The 22450-nt window shown below is 37.2% G+C and overlaps 1 protein-coding gene across 1 annotated transcript in view; it reads right to left on the reverse strand.

Moving 5' to 3' along the window:
* The window catches only part of atp2c1 (ATPase secretory pathway Ca2+ transporting 1), a gene marked incomplete at its 5' end in the record, with an annotated part of 27639 nt that extends 7142 nt beyond the window's left edge, over positions 1-20497 (reverse strand). Inside the window, 17 exon segments of the mRNA XM_083909702.1 lie at positions 53-206; positions 333-437; positions 767-856; positions 1910-2005; positions 2097-2194; positions 3257-3381; positions 5010-5076; positions 5170-5245; positions 5327-5411; positions 5413-5627; positions 6523-6631; positions 6914-6975; positions 7107-7142; positions 8716-8805; positions 10225-10341; positions 10443-10547; positions 20474-20497. Of these exon segments, the coding sequence (XP_083765828.1) occupies positions 53-206; positions 333-437; positions 767-856; positions 1910-2005; positions 2097-2194; positions 3257-3381; positions 5010-5076; positions 5170-5245; positions 5327-5411; positions 5413-5627; positions 6523-6631; positions 6914-6975; positions 7107-7142; positions 8716-8805; positions 10225-10341; positions 10443-10547; positions 20474-20497 (1654 nt within the window).
* Positions 20498-22450: the final 1953 nt, after the last annotated feature.

Genomic DNA, 22450 nt, shown 5'->3' on the forward strand with positions numbered 1-22450 from the left:
AAACGTTGGTTGCGTTACAGAGTTACAGAGACTTAAAAAGACTTCCTCTCACCTCGGAGTCCGGCCGTGCCCATGTAGCTGATCTGCTGCTGGTAGAGCTCCCTCTGCTGGTGTGTGAGGGGAAGTGTGCTCCCTCTGCTGTTGTACGAGCTGCAGAAGCCAATCACGTTCTCGTAGGCGCCCTTCATGAAGTAAACACTGGTGTTCTGATGGAAACACAGAGGAGAGGGAGGTCACACACTAGTGATGATGATGATGATGATTCCACAGATCACTGATATATATATATATGTATATATATTTACCACATATATATTTATATATTTACAGACCTGCTTACTACGATGAGCACAGTGCACGGCCATCCACTTCTGCTCCGACGTGAACGGATGCTCAGCCAGACGAACGTAGTCCTGCTGCAGGTTCTCCAGACCCATCTGAGCCGTGACAACACACACACACACACACACACAGCTCTGATTGGACGACATGAGCTGTCAATCACTTCATTTTCCTCTAAATGTGAACATAACTGACATCATCATCTACTGAGGGAAGAGATGAACTTGGCAATAGTGGCCATTTATTCCTGATGTTAGAAATTTGTTCTTTTTGTAAACAGCACCCCCTGGTGGTGGAAATTCAACATATTATTCTGTGATAAGGAGCAGCAGAGGGAATCAGAAACACTTCCTGCTCTGTCAGGAAGTGACCATATTTGGGTTTTTGGTTTTACGGCGATGGCGCTTGTGCGCGTTCTCCTCACCTTCATGGCGAGAGCGATGAGAGCGCCCTCTGTTGGTCGTCCCAGCAGGTTGTGATTCCTGATCATGGAGTCGTTGCACACGCAGCCGACCTGCACGCACACACACAAAAATTTAAAATCTACTTATAATTCCAAAATCTACTTGGAGTTCCAAAATATAAAAATTTCCAAATATATTTAAAGTTTCAAAATCTACTTAAAGTTTCAAAATCTACTTATAATTCCAAAATCTACTTTAAGTTCCAAAATAAACTTAAAGTTTCAAAATATACTTAAAGTTTTGAAATTTACTTACGAATTCAAAATCTACTTAAAGTTCCAAAATCTACTTAGAATTCTAAAATCTACCTAAAAATTCTAAATCTACTTAAAATTCAAAATCTACTTGAAAATTCAAAATCTACTTGAAAATTCAAAATCTACTTATAATTCCAAAATCTACTTTAAGTTCCAAAATACACTTAAAGTTTCAAAATATAGTTTAAGTTTCAAAAACTCTACTTAGTTTCAAAAACTCTACTTAGTTTCAAAATCTACTTAAAGTTTTGAAATCTACTTAAAAATTCAAAATCTACTTAAAGTTCCAAAATCTACTTAAAATTCCAAAATCTACTTAAAATTCCAAAATCTACTTAAAGTTCCAAAATCTACTTAAAATTACAAAATCTACTTCCAAAATCTAAAAATTTCAAAATATATTTAAAGTTTCAAAATCTACTTCCAAAATCTAAAAATTTCAAAATATATTTAAAGTTTCAAAATCTGCTTAAAAATTCAATATCTACTTATAATTCCAAAATCTACTTTAAGTTCCAAAATCTACTTAAAGTTTCAAAATCTACTTTAAGTTTCAAAATCTACTTAGTTTCAAAATATACCTCAAGTTTTGAAATCTACTTAAAAATAGTAAAAGATGTCTCTTCAATGGCGTCAGTAAAAGTTGACATTTCTTCACAGTGGGTGATTAAACCCGTTCATTGAGCTCAGAACAGAACAGCTTTGTCTCATCACTTTCTCTGGACTCTGACACATTTAACAAAGAAAAAATCCCATTTTCTAACATTTTCTCATTCACCTTCACCAACTTGAATTAAGATCTGGGGAAATCACATTTCAGCGAGATGTTCTTCAACAGTGTCTCACCTCCACAATCCTGGTGATAGAAGGGCAGGAGAACCCATGGACCACCTCACCGTCCACCAACACGTCTCCTTCCCTGTTGTAGCCGACGCCCGTCACCTGAAGAACAAAAGTCCAGATGTTTGCGTGTCCACTCCAAGTTCACGTTAAAAACCTCAACAAACGTGAAGGTGGGTTTTTTTTCCCTGACCTCGGCGTGGAGTCCGTCTGACGTGAAGAGCTGAGTGACCGTCATCTCGTTCTTGGTCAGCGTTCCCGTTTTGTCTGAGCAGATGACGTTACAGCAGCCTGACGGAGAACGTCAACATGTCGTTAGAGAGCGAGGTCACCGATGATTTAAAGTGAATAACGAGTTCCTTTAATGTCCTAACAAATTTGTCCTTAAGGGCAGAAAATGTCACCTCCGTAAAATCATATTTATTTTTCTACTTTAAATGAGTCAGTCTTTTAAAAATTACATACATATCAAATGTTAATAATATTTCAGGGATTTGAACCCCTTAAAGGCCAGTATGTTTACACAACTCCATAAAATACCTTTCACAGAGAATTTGATAACTATTATTAAGCCAAAAAATCTACTTAAAGTTCCAAAATCTACTTAAAATTCCAAAATCTACTTAGAATTCCAAAATCTACTTAGAATTCCAAAATCTACTTTAAGATCCTAAATCTATGTATAGTTCCTAAATCTATTAATAATTCCAAAATCCGCTAAAAGTTCCAAAATCCGCTAAAAGTTCCAAAATCTACTTAGAATTCCAAAATCTACTTAGAATTCCAAAATCTACTTAGAATTCCAAAATCTACTTGGAATTCCAAAATCTACTTAAAGCCACAAAATAAACCTATAATTGCAAAATTTACTTCAAGTTCCAAAATAAACTCATAATTCCAAAATCTACTTAAAGTTCCAAAATCTACTTTTAGTTCCAAAATCCGCTTAAATTTCAAAAACCGCTTAAATTTCAATATCCACTTAAAGTTCCAAAATTGTCTTAAAAGTTTCAAAATCCGCTTAAACTATAACTAACTTTAATTAGGCCCTGAGATGGGTCAATGATTGACAGAAACATTTATTTTAATACATACATTTGCATTTGTGTCAGATTTATAAACAAACAAAAAAAACTGACACATTTGTTCCTTGTGGCAGAAAATGTCACCTTCCCCAAAAATAGTATATATTGATATTTTTTCCACTTTAAATGAGTCAATCTTTACAAAATACATCAGCATGAAATATATACTTTAAATATTAATAATATTCTTAGGATTTAAGACAACTTTTTTTTTTTTTCCAACAAATTATATAACGTAGCATGACGTAGCATGAGATCATTCACGTACCCAGAGTTTCTACGATGGGCAGCTTCTTAACGATGGCTCTTTTCTTCACCATTCGCATCACGCCCAGCGCCAGCGTCACCGTCACCACGATGGGTAAACCCTCTGGGATGGCGGCGACCGCCAGACTGAAGGACATCAACAAAACCCACACAAGGCTTGAATTTACAGGACTTGAGACTCCCCTCCCTGCTCAAGTCACGGAGCTTGAGTTCAAGTCAAGTCTCAAGTCTTTAAGCCAGAGTTCAAGTCCAGTTTCGGGTCTTTGAGCTCGAGTCCAATTCAAGTCTCAAGTTTTTGAGCTAGAATCCAAGTTAACACTCAGGACTTTGAGCTTGAGTCCAAATCAAGTCTTTGAGCTCGAGTTCAAGTCAAGTCTCAAGTCTTTAAGCCAGAGTTCAAGTCCAGTTTCGGGTCTTTGAGCTCGAGTCCAAATCAGGTCTTTGAGCTCGAGTCCAAATCAGGTCTTTGAGCCAGAGTTCAAGTCCAGTTTCAGGTCTTTGAGTTTGAGTCCAAGAAGGGTCTCAAGTTTTTGAGCTTGAATCCAAGTTAACAAGACTTTGAGCTCGAGTTCAAGTCCAGTTTCAGGTCTTTGAGCTCGAGTCCCAGTCAAGTCTCAAATTTTTGAGGAAGAATCCAAGTCAACACTAACCTTTGAGTTTGAGTCCAAATTAAGTCTCTTTTGAGCTTGAGTTCAAGTCAAAACCCAAGACTTTGAGCTTGAGTCCAAGTCCAGTTTCAGGTCTTTGAGCTTGAGTCCAAGACAGGTCTCAAGTTTTTGAGCTCGATTCCAAGTTAACAAGACTTTGAGCTCTAGTTCAAGTCCAGTTTCAGGTCTTCGAGCTTGAGTCCAAATCAAGTCTGAGCTCGAGTTCAAATCAAGTCTTTGAGCTCGAGTCCAAGTCCAGTTTCAGGTCTTTGAGCTCGAGTCCAATTCCAGTTTCAGGTCTTTGAGCTCGAGTCCAAGTCCAGTTTCAAGTTATTGAGCTCAAGTTCAAGTCAGGACTCGTCATTGAGCTTGAGTTCAAGTCCAGTTTCAGGTCTTTGAGTTTGAGTCCAAGAAGGGTCTCAAGTTTTTGAGCTTGAATCCAAGTTAACAAGACTTTGAGCTCGAGTTCAAGTCCAGTTTCAGGTCTTTGAGCTCGAGTCCCAGTCAAGTCTCAAATTTTTGAGGAAGAATCCAAGTCAACACTAACCTTTGAGTTTGAGTCCAAATTAAGTCTCTTTTGAGCTTGAGTTCAAGTCAAAACCCAAGACTTTGAGCTTGAGTCCAAGTCCAGTTTCAGGTCTTTGAGCTTGAGTCCAAGACAGGTCTCAAGTTTTTGAGCTCGATTCCAAGTTAACAAGACTTTGAGCTCTAGTTCAAGTCCAGTTTCAGGTCTTCGAGCTTGAGTCCAAATCAAGTCTGAGCTCGAGTTCAAATCAAGTCTTTGAGCTCGAGTCCAAGTCCAGTTTCAGGTCTTTGAGCTCGAGTCCAATTCCAGTTTCAGGTCTTTGAGCTCGAGTCCAAGTCCAGTTTCAAGTTATTGAGCTCAAGTTCAAGTCAGGACTCGTCATTGAGCTTGAGTTCAAGTCCAGTTTCAGGTCTTTGAGCTCGAGTCCAAGTCCAGTTTCAGGTCTTTGAGCTCGAGTCCAAGTCCAGTTTCAGGTCTTTGAGCTGGAGGAACAAACCACAGAGGAACAAACCCACTGCTGACACCTACTGGTGTCTTTAAACACTGCCCCCAGTGGTCAGCATGAGTAAGAGCAGACCTACCTGACTCCGATGGTGAACATGTCGAGGGTTTTCTTGCCCTGGAGCCAACCAACCAACATGATGACGCCTGGAACACAGAGCACAGGTCGTACCATCAAACACTCTGTGTGTGTGTGTGTGTGTGACGTGATGAAGATGAAGATGAGGACTAAACACTGACCTATGATGCCAAAGGAATAGAGCGAGAGCTGTTTCCCCAGCAGGTCCATGCTCTTCTGCAGAGGAGTCTTTGGAGCCTGTAGAAAAAACAACCAGAAACAAACATTAAAACCTTTACATTCAAACACACAAACAGCAAGAATCAAAGTCAACGTCACCTCTTCCGCCTGCATCATCTTGAAGACCTCGCCAAACTCGGAGCTCTCTCCGGTTCCTATGACGATGCCCTGAGGAACATTTGCACAGCTTTAAACAAACACCACGTCCTGTTTGAGGTTCACGTTCTCGGCCGGCTGCCGTTACCTTGGCTTTGCCGCAGCGCACCAGCGTCCCCATGAAGGCGATGTTGCTGCGCGAGGCCATGTCTCCGTTGGAGGTCGCCTGCTGGTGAGAGGTGGACTTGGAGGAGGGCGTGGTCTCTCCCGTCAGACTGGACTCGTCCACGGACAGATCTGTGGACTGTGGGGGGGACGGGGGACGGACACTGATCAACGGACCGGACCAAAAACATTCCCTTTGCCCTCACTCCACATTTACTACTGTTGTTTACAGTCATAAATAATATCTGAATGAATGTATGACACGTAAAGGTTCTTTTCCAGGACAACTCTACGTGTTTGATATTCTCATCTTCTTCTCCATCACTGATAGAACCTGGTGTTTATTTACTTCCTGCTCTGACGACGTTCAGCTGAGCTCATTCCTAAATCTACTTAAAGTTCCAAAATCAACTTATAATTCCAAAATCTTCAAAGTACTTAAAGTTCCCAATTATACTTATAGTTCCAAAATCTACTTAAAGTTCCAAAATCTACCTGAAGTTCCAAAATCAACTTAAAGTTCCAAAATCGACTTAAAGTTCCAAAATCTGCTTAAAGTTCCAAAATCTGCTATAAGTTCCAAAATCCACTTTAAGTTCCAAAACCGCTTAAAGTTTCAAAAATCTGTTTAAAGTTCCAAAATGTACTTATAGTCCCAAAAACTCAAAGTTCCAAAATCTACTTAAAGTTCCAAAATCCGCTTAAATTTCAAAATCTACTTAGAATTCCAAAATCAACTTATAATTCCAAAATCTACTTAAAGATCCAAAATCTAGTTATGATTCCAAAATCTACTTAAAGATCCAAAATCTACTTAAAGATCCAAAATCTACTTAGAATTCCAAAATCTACTTAAAGATCCAAAATCTACTTAGAAATCCAAAATCCACTTAATTTTCAAAATCCGCTTAAATTTCAAAATCGACTTAAAATTCGAAAAATCCACTTATATTTCATAATCCACTTATATTTCAAAATCCACTTAAAGTTTCAAACTCTGGTGTGTGTGTGTGTGTGTGTGTGTGTGTGTGTACCTCGTAGAGGCGGAGGTCAGCTGGAACCCTCTCTCCCACGGACAAACACACAGTGTCTCCAGGAACCAGCTCCATGGCCAACATGTGAACCAGGTCTCCATCTCTGATACTGACACACAAACATAATAAACACTGATCAATGTTTTTATGGATCAACATGTGAACCAGTTTCAAATCAGCTGTTCTGAAACTGAAAACTCAGAGTTTCCTTTCTCAGAGTAGATCAACTCAGAGTTCAGGGTTAGACTCAGAGTTTGTTGAACCTGCTTTGTGAAACAGACCCTGATCTCCTTCTCTGATACTGACACACAAACACAAACATAATAAACACTGATCAATGTTTTTATGGATCAAAACGATGACGTTATCAGCAGCAGAGCATCGGACTCACCAGTGACATTCTGGAGGAACCAACTTCCCCAGCTCTTCTAGAGACTTCTCTGAGCGGTACTCCTGCACCACCACACAAACAACAGCACAAACAACAACAACAACAAGAGTCATGAACAGTGGCGTCGCAATATTTAAGAAATATTGGCACATTTATTCATAAATAATCCAGCATAAACAGAGTTTTAATCTACCTGGACAAAAGCAACAGTCACTACGATGATGATGGCCTGGAACAAACAACATCATCTGTTAGTAAACGTCAACAATGTCCTGCTTCATCTCCACAGTTTCATCACACGATACAGACACGACTCGTTACTATAGCTCCTCCTCAAAGTGGGCGGAGTCATCACGGCACGTCTGCGTGAAACCGCGGCGACGTGGTGTTTTTTCTCTACGCGACACAAACTCACAAACGAGTGACTTTTGCTGTTGTTTTGTTTGTTTTTTAGGTGAAAGTGAATCATCAAAAAGATTTAGCTGAAATACCAGTGAAAAGTGCTTTGATCACAAGTAGATTCTGGAACTTTAAGTAGGATTTTTAAGTCTTTTTAATCTAAAAAGATTAGATTTAATCTTTATTCTACAGTTGGACATTGTTGACTTTGATTCTTGTGTCGGACATCACCCTCAAGACTAGATTTTGGAATTATAAGTAGATTTAAGTATATTTTGGAATTATAAGTAGATTTAAGAAGTTTTGGAAATTATAAGTAGATTTAAGAAGTTTTTGGAATTATAAGTAGATTTAAGTAGTTTTTGAAATTATAAGTAGATTTAAGTAGTTTTTGGAATTATAAGTAGATTTAAGTAGATTTTGGAATTATAAGCAGAGTTAAGTAGTTTTTGGAATTATACGTCGATTTTGGAACTTAAAGTAGATTTCGGAATTATAAGTAGATTTAAGTAGTTTTTGGAATTATAAGTAGATTAAAGTAGATTTTGGAATTATAAGCAGAGTTAAGTTGTTTTTGGAATTATACGTAGATTTTGGAACTTAAAGTAGATTTCGGAATTATAAGTAGATTTAAGTAGTTTTTGGAATTATAAGAAGATTTAAGTAGTTTTTGGAATTATAAGAAGATTTAAGTAGTTTTTGGAATTATAAGTAGATTTTGGAATTATAAGTAGAGTTAAGTATATTTTGGAATTATAAGTAGAGTTAAGTAGTTTTTGGAATTATAAGTAGATTTAAGTAGTTTTTGGAATTATACGTAGATTTTGGAACTTTAAGTAGATTTTGGAATTATAAGTAGAGTTAAGTAGATTTCGGAATTATAACTAGATTTAAGTATATTTTGGAATTATGACTAGATTTAAGTAGTTTTTGGAACTAAGTATATTTTTGGAACTTTAAGTAGATTTCGGAATTGTCAGTAGATTACGGAATTATAAGTAGATTTTCGAATTTTAAGTCGATTTTGAAATTTAAGTGGATTTTAAAATTTTAAGCGGTTTTTAAAATTTTAAGCTGATTTTGGAACTTTAAGTAGTTTTTGGAATTATAAGTAGATTTAAGTAGTTTTTGGAATTATATGTAGATTTTGGAACTTTAAATAGATTTTGGAATTATAAGTAGAGTTAAGTAGATTTCGGAATTATAACTAGATTTAAGTAGCTTTTGGAACTTTAAGTATATTTTTGGAACTTTAAGTAGATTTCGGAATTGTCAGTAGATTACGGAATTATAAGTAGATTTTCGAACTTAAAGTAGATTTGGGAATTATAAGTATATTTTGGAATATTAACTAGATTTAAGTAGTTTTTGGAACTTTAAGTATATTTTCCACGAGGACTCACCACAGTGATGCTGATGGCGTCATCAAACTGGCGCATGAGGACACTGATGACGGCCGACGCCAGCAGCAGCAGGATCAGAGGATCTTTGAACTGCACACAGAGGACACAGAGGACACAGAGGACACAGAGGACACAGAGGACACAGAGGACACAGAGGACACAGAGGACATGTTTCACACATTGTCCCACAGAGACAAACTCCCTTTGTCCCTCATTTACATACAGAGACCCTTCATTGTGTCTCTTCATGTGTGAAACTAAACGTCTTTATTTCTGGGACACGACGATTCAGTGTCACATCAGTTCAATCTACGGCCTCACTGTTATATAACCGTGTGTGTGTGTGTGTGTGTGTGTGTGTGTGAGGACGGACGCGTCTTTACAGTCACACATTAAACACACTCATGAATATTCAATACAACTCTGCATGAGTTAGGGATTTAATGAACGACAGAGACGGACAGTTGGTGTGTAGTGTGTGTGTGTGTGTGTGTGTGTGTGTGTGTGTTCTGACACAACAGTGACCACATTTAATCAAATGTCAGATTAAAAATAGAGCGTCCACAAGAGGTTTCAACGACTTTCTCTGAGAGACTTTGATAACGAGGCGACGCTAAAACGCGGAGCGCTAAGATAAGAGAGGACAGTGACACCATACATGTGTGTGTATATATATACATATGTATATATATATATTATATATATATATTATATTATATATATAACAGTATTTTCAGATTACTCAATCCGATTCAAACCGGATGAAATCCAGATTAGATTTGACCGTTCTCATTCTGAATTACTACTGAAGTGTCCTGAACATGTGGTTTAAAAGTATTTTATATGTAGGATTAAACTCAGGATTGTGGATTTAAAACACACAGAAACATGGAATCAGGATTTTAAACTTCAGGATTTTAAACTTCAGGATTAAACATGGAATCAGGATTTAAAACTTCAGGATTAAAAATGGAATCAGAATTTTCAATTTCAGGATTAAACATGGAATCAGGATTTTAAACTTTAGGATCAAACATGGAATCAGGATTTTAAACTTCAGGATTAAACATGGAATCAGGATTTAAAACTTCAGGATTTTAAACTTTAGGATCAAACATGGAATCAGGATTTTAAACTTCAGGATTTTAAACTTCAGGATTAAACATGGAATCAGGATTTTAAACTTTAGGATCAAACATGGAATCAGGATTTTAAACTTTAGGATCAAACATGGAATCAGGATTTTAATCGTCAGGATTAAACATGGAATCAGGATTTTAATCGTCAGGATCAAACATGGAATCAGGATTTTAATCGTCAGGATTAAACACGGAATCAGGATTTTAATCGTCAGGATTAAACATGTAACACTCGTTCCTTAACCGTTCTCTCAAAAGTCGATAAATATACACATTACAGATCCACTGACTGCCAAATAATGAGCGAATGAATATATCCACCAACAGACCAAGTGCCAAATAGGGAGAAGCCTCCAGAAGACGACGTTACCTGTGAGATGTACTTCTTCCATAGCGGTTCTTCTTCACTGATGTCAAACTGGTTCCAGCCGTGGTACGCCCTCCTCCTCTGCACCTCCTCCTGGGTCAAACCCCGCTGCAGGTCAGCCTGTGGTGACATTCAGCTGTCAATCAAACGTCCACAGTGGTGTAATCTGGGTTTTCAGGCGTGTCGGTGTGGACACAGGTGTGTCGCTGTGGTTACTGTACCTGCAGGATACACGCGACTTCGTTGACGGGGAGTTCACTGGCTTTTCTGGAGGTTAGTACAGGGACCATGGTCTCATCTTCACTGGAGGGTTGTCTGTCGGAAAGCTGCCAAAGAGAGAAAAAAACAAACTTTACTTTCTGGACGTTTATCTGTGGAGGACGTCAGACAGGAAGTCGTTTTGACATTGATACGACAACTCGTTATTTTCGCCCAAATTTAAAGACTCAAACTGACAATTTCATAAAAGCGACATGAAGTGAAACGCTCGTCTAAAATGTCAGACATTTCCTTGGATAAATGTTGGAGATTATTGTTTTATCACTATCTTGAGTCTCTACCGATATCTTACCTACCGATATCACAAACTAGAGTATCTGCCGATATCACAAACTAGAGTATCTGCCGATATCACAAACTAGAGTATCTACCGATATCACAAACTAGAGTATCTACCGATATTTTACCTGCCGATATCACAAACTAGAGTATCTGCCGATATCACAAACTAGAGTATCTGCCAATATCACAAACTAGAGTATCTAACGATATTTTACCTGCCGATATCACAAACTAGAGTATCAAACTAGAGTATCTACCAATATTTTACCTGCCGATATCACAAACTAGAGTATCTAAAACTAGATATCACAAACTAGAGTATCTAACGATATTTTACCTGCCGATATCACAAACTAGAGTATCTACCGATATCACAAACTAGAGTATCTGCCGATATCACAAACTAGAGTATCTACCGATATCACAAACTAGAGTATCTACCGATATTTTACCTGCCGATATCACAAACTAGAGTATCTGCCGATATCACAAACTAGAGTATCTGCCAATATCACAAACTTGAGTATCTACCGATATTTTACCTGCCGATATCACAAACTAGAGTATCTACCGATATTTTACCTGCCGATATCACAAACTAGAGTATCTGCCAATATCACAAACTAGAGTATCTACCGATATTTTACCTGCCAATATCACAAACTAGAGTATCTAAAACTAGATATCACAAACTAGAGTATCTACCGATATCACATCACGAGGTCTGATTCTCCACACCCTAAAGACAACATATCTGATGAGCACAAATATCACAGGCACGTCGTCATTTTGAATATTTCCATGTAAAAAAACGGCCTGATATCGCAAACACAATGGAAACTTAAGTTAGTTAGTTGTAGTTAACCTCGTTGCTGTTCCCATGATCCTCTGCTCCAGCGTCACGACGACAGTTCAGCCTCATCCTCACACTGTTTATTCTATGATGAAGGACAGCTGCTGCAGGAGCTTCCTTTCCCTCCGACACACACACACACACACACTGTAACACGCCTTCAGTCGATGACTTTGTTTGCTCTGGGCTGATAAAGTGTGCGTTTGACTTTGTCTTAACTCACTTTAACAACAACAACAAACTCACACAATACAGTAAGCCACACAAAGGTTTGAATGAGCATCCTTAAAAAGTCAAAGGTCATTTTTCAGCTTCTTAAATGTGAATATTTTCATGTTTCTGTCATTTTTCAGCTTCTTAAATGTGAATATAATAATAAGAAAGTCAGCTCACTGTCAAAGTGCATCAGAGCAAATGAATAATTTCCTGAATTTAAAAAATTCATTTAAATTATTCCTTAAGGGTATTGCAAATACTTTTTAACGGATCCTTGTTCAGGGTGATGCCGACTATTATGATGGTAAATTTCATGTCATTCCGAGATAATGTTTGTTTTTTAGACTAAAGTCAGCTCACTGTCAAAGTGCATCAGGCAAATGGATAATTTCCTGAAATTCAACTAACTTACTTTCTGCCGTTTTTTCGCTTCTTAAATGTGACTATTTTCATGTTTCTGTCATTTTTCAGCTTCTTAAATGTGAATATTTTCATGTTTCTGTCATTTTTCAGCTTCTTAAATGTGAATATTTTCACGTTTCTGTCATTTTTCAGCTTCTTAAATGTGAATATTTTCACGTTTCTGTCATTTTTCAGCTTCTTAAATGTGAATATTTTCACGTTTCTGTCATTTTTCAGCTTCTTAAATGTGAATATTTTCACGTTTCTGTCATTTTTCAGCTTCTTTAATGTGAATATTTTCACATTTCTGAGATTTTTCAGCTTCTTAAATGTGAATATATTCATGTTTCTGGGCGTTTTCAGTGTTGTTATGATATAAATATGGTCAAATAATTCTGCTATTACACAAATATTTTGGCTGACAATTAAAGTGTATTTTTCACTAAATACTTATTTCACAAAATGTGTTCAATATAATAACGTAACAGCCTTTTAAACCAGGAAGTCATCACATGACGGGATGATGTCTCATGTCACAGCACATCCTGTCTCTGTTTTCAAAATAAAAGCATTTCAAACACCTTGAATCAGGTCAGGCCGTGGTCACACTCCACGCCTTCACACACTCGTCTTTCCCGTCCGGGCATCGCTGCGTGAATTTCAGGTATTTCCTCATATGCCGACAATTTTCACAGCCACAAGTTTGAAGACGCACAGAAGACGAGGTCTTCAGCGGAAATGTGACGGATAGAAAACCAACAGCATGTCAGTATGTTTCAGAGAAGAGGGAGAACCTGGTGTGTGATCCAGATCCAGACAGTAGAGATCACACCAGTGTCTCAGAGATGGACAAACAGGTGGACGAGACATGTGACACCTTCAGAGGTAGACGTAAGACTTTAGAACTCAGAGTTAACCCCAACACTCAGCTTCAGCTTCAGCATTTTTTGAAGAAAGTCAGCTCACCGTCCAAGTGCAAATGGAATTTCAAAAATATGTTTAATTATTCCTTCAGGGGTTTGCAAATATTTTCAACGGATCCTTGTTCAGGGCGAGGCCGACTATTATGATGGTGAATTTCAAGTCATTCCGAGATACTTTTACTTTTTTGCAGAAAGTCAGCTCACTGTCAAAGTGCATCAGGGCAAATGGATCATTTCCTGAATTTCAAAAATTCATTAAAATTATTCCTTAAGAGTTTTGCAAATAATTTCAACGGATCCTTGTTCAGGGCGAGGCCGACTATTTTGATGGTAAATTTCAAGTCATTCCGAGAAACTTTTTGTTTTTTTGTAGAAACTCAGCTCACTGTCAAAGTGCATCAGAGCAAATGAATAATTTCCTGAATTTCAAAAAATTCATTAAAATTATTCCTTCAGGGGTTTGCAAATTTTTTCTGCGGGTCCTTGTTCAGGGCGATGCCGACTATTATGATGGTAAATTTCAAGTAATTCCGAGATACTTTTTTCTTTTTTTTTTGAAGAAAGTCAGCTCACTGTCAAAGTGAGCTCAGGGCAAAATTAATAATTTCCTGAATTTCAAAAATTCATTAAAATTATTCCTTAAGAGGTTTGCAAATTTTTTCAAAGGATCCTTGTTCAGGGCGATGCCGACTATTATGATGGTAAATTTCAAGTCATTCTGAAATACTTTTTGTTTTTTTGCAGAAAGTCAGCTCACTGTCAAAGTGAGCTCAGGGCAAATGGATCATTTCCCGAATTTCAAAAATTCATTAAAATTATTCCTTAAGAGAATTGCAAATATTTTTTACGGATCCTTGTTCAGGGTGAGGCCGACTATTATGATGGTGAATTCCAAGTAATTCCGAGATACTTTTTCTTTTTGAGATTAAACTCAGCTCACTGTCAAAGTGCATCAGGGCAAATGAATAATTTTCTGAATTTCAAAAATTCATTAAAATTATTCCTTAAGGGGTTTGCAAATTTTTTCAACGGATCCTTGTTCAGGGCGATCCCGACTATTTTGATGGTAAATTTCAAGTAATTCCGAGATACTTTTTGTTTTTTTTGTAGAAACTCAGCTCACTGTCAAAGTGCATCAGAGCAAATGAATAATTTCCTGAATTTCAAAAATTCATTAAAATTATTCCTTAGGGGGTTTGCAAATAATTTCAACGGATCCGTGTGCAGGGCGATGCCGACTATTATGATGGTAAATTTCAAGTCATTTCAAGATAGTTTTTGTTTTTTTGTAGAAACTCAGCTCACTGTCAAAGTGCATCAGAGCAAATGAATAATTTCCTGAATTTCAAAAATTCATTAAAATTATTCCTTAAGAGTTTTGCACATTTTTTCAACGGATCCTTGTTTACGGCGACGTCGACTATTATGATGGTAAATTTCAAGTCATTCCGAGATATTTTTTGTTTTTTTGAAGAAACTCAGCTCACTGTCAAAGTGCATCAGAGCAAATGAATAATTTCCTGAATTTCAAAAATTCATTAAAATTATTCCTTAAGGGGTTTGTAAATATTTTCAACAGATCCTTGTTCAGGGCGATGCCGACGATTATAATGGTGAATTTCAAGTCATTCCGAGATACTTTTACTTTTTTGAAGAAACTCAGCTCACTGTCAAAGTGCATCAGAGCAAATGAATAATTTCCTGAATTTCAAAAATTCATTAAAATTATTCCTTAAGAGTTTTGCACATTTTTTCAACGGATCCTTGTTCAGGGCGACGTCGACTATTATGATGGTAAATTTCAAGTCATTCCGAGATACTTTTTGTTTTTTTGTAGAAACTCAGCTCACTGTCAAAGTGCATCAGAGCAAATGGCTCATTTCCTGAAATTCAAAAATTCATTAAAATTATTCCTTAAGGGGTTTGCACATTTTTTCAACGGATCCTTGTTTACGGCGACGTCGACTATTATGATGGTAAATTTCAAGTCATTCCGAGATATTTTTTGTTTTTTTGAAGAAACTCAGCTCACTGTCAAAGTGCATCAGAGCAAATGAATAATTTACTGAATTTCAAAAATTCATTAAAATTATTCCTTAAGGGGTTTGCACATTTTTTCAACAGATCCTTGTTCAGGGCGAGGCCGACTATTATGATGGTAAATTTCAAGTCATTCCGAGATACTTTTTTTTTTTTTTTTTTAGACTAAAGACTGTCAAAGTGCATCAGAGCAAATGGCTCATTTCCTGAAATTCAAAAATTCATTAAAATTATTCTTTAAGAGGTTTGCACATTTTTTCAACAGATCCTTGTTCAGGGCGAGGCCGACTATTATGATGGTAAATTTCAAGTCATTCCGAGATACTTTTTTTTTTTTTTTTAGACTAAAGACTGTCAAAGTGCATCAGGGCAGATGGATCACTTCCTGAATTTCAAAAATTCATGAAAATTACTCCTTAAGAGATTTGTAATCTGACTTAGGGTCAGCGAGATATGCCTGTGACAAACAGACACACACAGACACAACTTGCTTTATAGATAAATATCGGATTATCGGAATGACTGAAATACTTAAATGTTCAATTTCCTGTTGGTGAACCCACTGATGAAGATGACGTTTTACTCGAGTCAATCAGTTTGCGGTGTTTTGTCACGAGTGAGTTTAAATTAGTGGTTTAAATGGGTGTGGACTCCACTCTCACTTGTTCTCGTCTTCCTCCGGAGGAACAAAATCAAGTCGACCACTGACCGCGTCGACGTTAGATCTGCTGCTGCTCAAACAAACTACCGTCAGTCACAAAAACACAGAGCGAAGAGGACGAAGGTGCATCATCGACCTCCTCAGAGCAGAGGATTGTTTCTGATGAGCTTAATCCAGGATCCTGATCCTCATCCTCCTCCTCCCACCACCTCAACACGGTAGAGCAGCTTTCCTGCTGCTGCCCTCCTCAGGACTGGAGGGCAACAGCAGGTCATACCTGATTCAGCTATGAAGGAACATCAGTGAATCCACGTCTCTAACTTCTCCGAGCTTCGCGTCGGTTGTTCTTCCGTGGGTTTTTAACCAGAAACTCTCAATCGACACCGACTGATTAGCGTTTTAAGATCTAATAGAAAGGGATAAATCTGGTTAAATGAGGTATAATCACTCACAAGAAAAACAACCTCCAAGCCACCGAACTAAAGACTCGACGAATAAGAACCTACGTCAGCTCACGTCTACGATGTCTCATGTTCACGACGTCATCTTTAACTGTGCAGACAGTTAGCATGTTGTGTGTTAGCATGTTGTGTGTTAGCACAAGTGTCCGAACCAGCGTGTTTTCATACCCGAGAAGGTGAAACGAGTCTCAATGTTAGACAGGCTTTTTCAACAGGAAACCACTCACTCTGCCACACCAAAGTCCATAGAGAAAACCAGTGATTTTAACATCACAGCACACAGGAGTTCACAGGAGTTGTTGATCCACTGCTGCCTCCATCACTAACTTACAATGACTGATTTAGTCAAATTCGGCTTTGAAAATATTTAATTTAGACTTAACTCAGCAGAGGACCAGCAGCTCCTGTGTCCCTGTGAGCTAAAATCACTGGTTTTCTCTATGGGCTTTGGTGTGGAAGAGTGAGTGGTTTACAAACTTCAGTTTCCTGTCGTTAAAGTCCGTCTAACAGTTAAAGATAAAGACACGTGTTCTTAAAGATATCACAGACTTAAGCTGATGCAGATGAATTACTAAACAAACATAAAGAAACAGAGAGTACAAACGTCCTCGTTCCATGACTGACATTTAAATATGCAAAAACTAACCAAACAAAGCATTTCCAGGGAACAGAGAGCAGGATCTTATTAAAGTCAGCAGCACTCATCATCATCATCATCATCATCATCATCATCATCATCATCATCATCATGTCCCGGCAGCTTCAGTTTGATTCAGGTCAAACTCTATAAAGAGATAATTCCCTGGTGGTGAGAGTGCGACGGATGCAGCATCAAACTCAGAGAAGCCGCTCAACAGGAAACACAAACTACTTCAGTTTAGTTCGTTTGTGACTCAACGTACGAAAAAAACAACAACAACAACCAAAAATTGTTTCCATTTTAAAACTTGACTCATGGTTAAAAAAAAAACTATCGTGTTATTTCAAGAAGTTTTCTTGTTATAACGAGAAACTATCACGTTATTTAGAGAGGTTTTTCGTTATAACTAGAAACTATCACGTTATTTTGATGTTTTCTCGTTATAACGAGAAACTATCAGGTTATTCCGAGATAAGATTGTTTTCTCGTTATAACAAAAACTATCGTGTTATTTCAAGATGTTTTCTTGTTATAACGAGAAACTATCACTTATTTAGAGAGGTTTTTTCGTTATAACTAGTAAATATCACGTTATTTCAAGATTAGATGTTTTCTCGTTATAACAAGACACTATCGTGTTATTTCAAGATGTTTTCTTGTTATAACTAGAAACTATCACGTTATTACGAGATGTTTTCTTGTTATAACGAGAAACTATCACGTTTTTTAGAGAGGTTTTTCGTTATAACTAGAAACTATCACGTTATTTTGATATGTTTTCTCGTAATAACGAGAAACTATCAGGTTATTCCGAGATAAGATTGTTTTCTCGTTATAACAAAAACTATCGTGTTATTTCAAGATGTTTTCTTGTTATAATTAGAAACTATCACTTATTTAGAGAGGTTTTTTCGTTATAACTAGAAACTATCACGTTATTTCGAGATTGTTTTCTCATTATAACGAGAAACTATCACGTTATGTTGTTATGTTTTCTCGTTATAACTGGAAACTATCACGTTATTTCGAGATGTTTTCTCGTTATAACGAGAAACTATCATGTTATTTCAAGATGTTTTATCGTTTTAACGAGAAACTATCAGGTTATTTCGAGATAAGATTGTTTTTTCTTTATAGCGAGAAACTACCATGTTATTTCGAGATAAGATGTTTTCTCGTTATAACGTCAAAACATATTATCTCAAAATAACCTGATAGTTTCTCGTTATAACAAAATACTGAGAAGCCCACTTTGTTGTGTGTGTGGCAGCAATAATGTGCTTCCGTAGATCATAAACGTTACTTAGAATTATTTTGTCGGATGTCGACGGGGAACGAGTTCCAGACGGACATTGAGCTGTCACTCAGCAGCCAATCAGCAGGCAGCTTCATAAGGCCCGCCCACAAGTTTAAAAAAATCACGGCGCAAAGAACAAGTGTACTTTCAAATTTGGGAAGTGTTGTTTGGGAACCCAAAAAACATCTCTGTGACATACAGTATTCAACAGGACTACGATTACGACACTGGCGACACTTTTTAGATATCGCACGCTGACTCCGCCTCCAAACCATGGACCCGCCCCCCGAGCGTAAGCGCTGGCGTTTGATCTCACCAAGGTCACAGCAGGAAGGAGAGGACACAAACACAAACGCCGGCTTTGTTATGATCAGCAGCCGACCTCCACTCACTCCCACGAGGTCACGGGGTCGATGTTCGCTGCTGCTACTGAGCTCGTCCTAATTTAACGTTAGCACGTTAGCAAAGGGGAGAAAAAAGGAACAGAGAAACCAGAGCGAGGAAAAGTAGGTCAAAGCAAACACGAGGCAGAGAGAGTGAGAGAGTGAGAGAGTGAAGTCCACTGAGGAGTTCAGAGAATTCACATCTGAAGGAAAACTCGCTTCGTTTTAATGTCAGTGTCGTTTATGGCATCAATATTCAGATTAGAGAAACTTCACCGAGCGAGATGATGCAGCTGGAAACCAGAATAACTGCAAAGCCAGTAATATTATAATTTTTCTGTTTGTTCAAAAATAATTAAAACACATTTCTGTCATTTTTCAGCTTCTTAAATATGAATATTTTCACGTCTCTGTAATTTTTGAGCTTCTTAAATGTGAATATTTTTGCGTTTCTGTCATTTTTCAGCTTCTTAAATGTGAATATTTTCACGTTTCTGTCATTTTTGAGCTTCTTAAATGTGAATATTTTTGCGTTTCTGTCATTTTTCAGCTTCTTAAATGTGAATATTTTCACGTTTCTGTAATTTTTGAGCTTCTAAAATGTGAATATTTACGTGTTTCTGTCATTTTTCAGCTTCTTAAATCTGACTATTTCCTGATTTCTTTGTTTTATGGAACAATCTATTCAACAATCTATTGAAAGACACAAACCAGCTTATTCCAGCTTTGTTTCTCTATTGTGAAGTAAAAAAACATTTCAAGAATGTGGTGAGATAAACGTAATCTTAGTAATTTAATCACCAACAGGAATGTTCCTGCTTTAAACCACTCACTCTACCACACCAAAGTCCACAGGGAAAATCAATGATTTTAGAAAATTCAGTATTCATTTAAGAAGCTGAAAATGACAGAAACATGAAAATATTCACATTTAAGAAGCTGAAAATGACAGAAACGTGAAAATATTCACATTTAAGAAGCTGAAAAATGACAGAAACGTGAAAATATTCACATTTAAGAAGCTGAAAAATGACAGAAACGTGAAAATATTCACATTTAAGAAGCTGAAAAATGACAGAAACGTGAAAATATTCACATTTAAGAAGCTGAAAAATGACAGAAACGTGAAAATATTCACATTTAAGAAGCTGAAAAATGACAGAAACGTGAAAATATTCACATTTAAGAAGCTGAAAAATGACAGAAATCTCCTGATTTTATTTGGTAGTTACAAAGAACTTTAGAGGAAATGTAGTGGAGTAAAAGTACACGTTGCTAGAAATATGAATAAAGTACAGATACGTGAATTTTACTTGATTGTGTTTTCATACTGCTTTGCTTTAAATTGAGATACTAGTACAAATTTCAATCAGTGTCAACATCACGTTTGTGTTCACGTTAGCCAAGGTTAGCCGTTAGCAAACACACACACACACTTGTCCCCGTTCCTCCGCCTCACGAGGTAACAAGCAGCGTTGTCTCGTCAGAGAATGAGTCAGGTGGTGGGGGCTAACAGTTAGCTTGTCCTCCTCCACCACCACCACCGCCCGCTGACAGCGGCGGTGTTAGCAGCAGCTAGCAGCTAACGGCTAACGGCTAACAGCAGACAACACCGCTCCACTCTCGGCCAAACTCAACAAACAACCCCCGCCACCGCCGCGTCTCCCTCCGCACCCGCTCGCTCGGTGTCCGTGTGCTTTTGTCTAAAACGCGTCCGTCTCGCCGACAAAAACCCCCGGTAGATCGCGGTGTCGGCGGCGGTGAACGTGAAGCTTGGAAGACGCGAACAAGTGAGGGGGAAAAAAAAGAACTCACCAACTGCCCCCGTTTCTTCAGCATCTTCCGTGAAATCCCAGCGCGGAGCGTTTAGTCTGTCACCGAGCGGCGGCCACCGTAGTCAAGTCCGCGGGCGGCACGCGCCGACCCACTTCCCGTGTCACTTTCAAAATAAAACGCAAGGTCGAAACAAGTTTATTTTCACGCTCACTTCAAAATAAAAGAGTCCGTGTTCTGCGCGTGGGTCTAAACGTCAGCTTCCTCCTGTTCTATGTTGAATAGAAACAACAAATTGATACAATAATATTGTATTAATATCAATCAATCAATATTTATTTGTAAAGCGGAAGTTGGTTCCACAGGAGAGGAGCCTGGTAGCTAAATGTTCTACCACCCATTCTACTTCTAGTTATATTGGGAATAACCAGTAGACCTGAGTTCAGGGTCTATTCGGTTGATATAAAGTGATTAAGTCACAAATGTTATCATGTTATTTAGAGATGTTTTCTCGTTAAAACAAGAAACTATCACGTTATTTCCTGTTAAAACGAAAAACTATCAGGTTATTCCAAGATAAGATTGTTTTCTCGTTATAACGAGAAACTATCGTGTTCCTTAAATGTGAATATTTTCAAGTTTCTGTCATTTTTCAGCTTCTTAAATGTGAATATTTTCAAGTTTCTGTCATTTTTCAGCTTCTAATATGTGAATATTTTCACGTTTCTGTCATTTTTCAGCTTCTTAAATGTGAATATTTTCGTGTTTCTGTCATTTTTCAGCTTCTTAAATGTGAATATTTTCACGTTTCTGTCATTTTTCAGCTTCTTAAATGTGAATATTTTCGTGTTTCTGTCATTTTTCAGCTTCTTAAATGTGAATATTTTCACGTTTCTGTCATTTTTCAGCTTCTTAAATGTGAATATTTTCACGTTTCTGTCATTTTTCAGCTTCTTAAATGTGAATATTTTCATGTTTCTGTCATTTTTCAGCTTCTTAAATGTGAATATTTTCACGTTTCTGTCATTTTTCAGCTTAAATGTGAATATTTTCGTGTTTCTGTCATTTTTCAGCTTCTTAAATGTGAATATTTTCACGTTTCTGTCATTTTTCAGCTTCTTAAATGTGAATATTTTCACGTTTCTGTCATTTTTCAGCTTCTTAAATGTGAATATTTTCATGTTTCTGTCATTTTTCAGCTTCTTAAATGTGAATATTTTCACGTTTCTGTCATTTTTCAGCTTAAATGTGAATATTTTCGTGTTTCTGTCATTTTTCAGCTTCTTAAATGTGAATATTTTCACGTTTCTGTCATTTTTCAGCTTCTTAAATGTGAATATTTTCACGTTTCTGTCATTTTTCAGCTTCTTAAATGTGAATATTTTCATGTTTCTGTCATTTTTCAGCTTCTTAAATGTGAATATTTTCACGTTTCTGTCATTTTTCAGCTTAAATGTGAATATTTTCGTGTTTCTGTCATTTTTCAGCTTCTTAAATGTGAATATTTTCACGTTTCTGTCATTTTTCAGCTTCTTAAATGTGAATATTTTCGTGTTTCTGTCATTTTTCAGCTTCTTAAATGTGAATATTTTCACGTTTCTGTCATTTTTCAGCTTCTTAAATGTGAATATTTTCACGTTTCTGTCATTTTTCAGCTTCTTAAATGTGAATATTTTCATGTTTCTGTCATTTTTCAGCTTCTTAAATGTGAATATTTTCACGTTTCTGTCATTTTTCAGCTTAAATGTGAATATTTTCGTGTTTCTGTCATTTTTCAGCTTCTTAAATGTGAATATTTTCAAGTTTCTGTCATTTTTCAGCTTTTTCAGTGTTCAAAGTAATTTGATAACCTCTTGCAGTACCCAAAGTGGCCACCATGACAAACTTGTCTTCAGAGGAGAGGGGGGCGGAGCTCTTGCATCCATGGACAGACCACGCCCAGGAAGTTCCTTTGACGGCAAAACAAAGATCGTGTATGGCAGTGAAGATCACGCGACTGTTTCATGTAACAAAAAGTCG

Source organism: Microchirus variegatus (genome assembly GCF_963457635.1).
Source record: "Microchirus variegatus genome assembly, chromosome: 2".
Classification (NCBI taxonomy): domain Eukaryota; kingdom Metazoa; phylum Chordata; class Actinopteri; order Pleuronectiformes; family Soleidae; genus Microchirus; species Microchirus variegatus.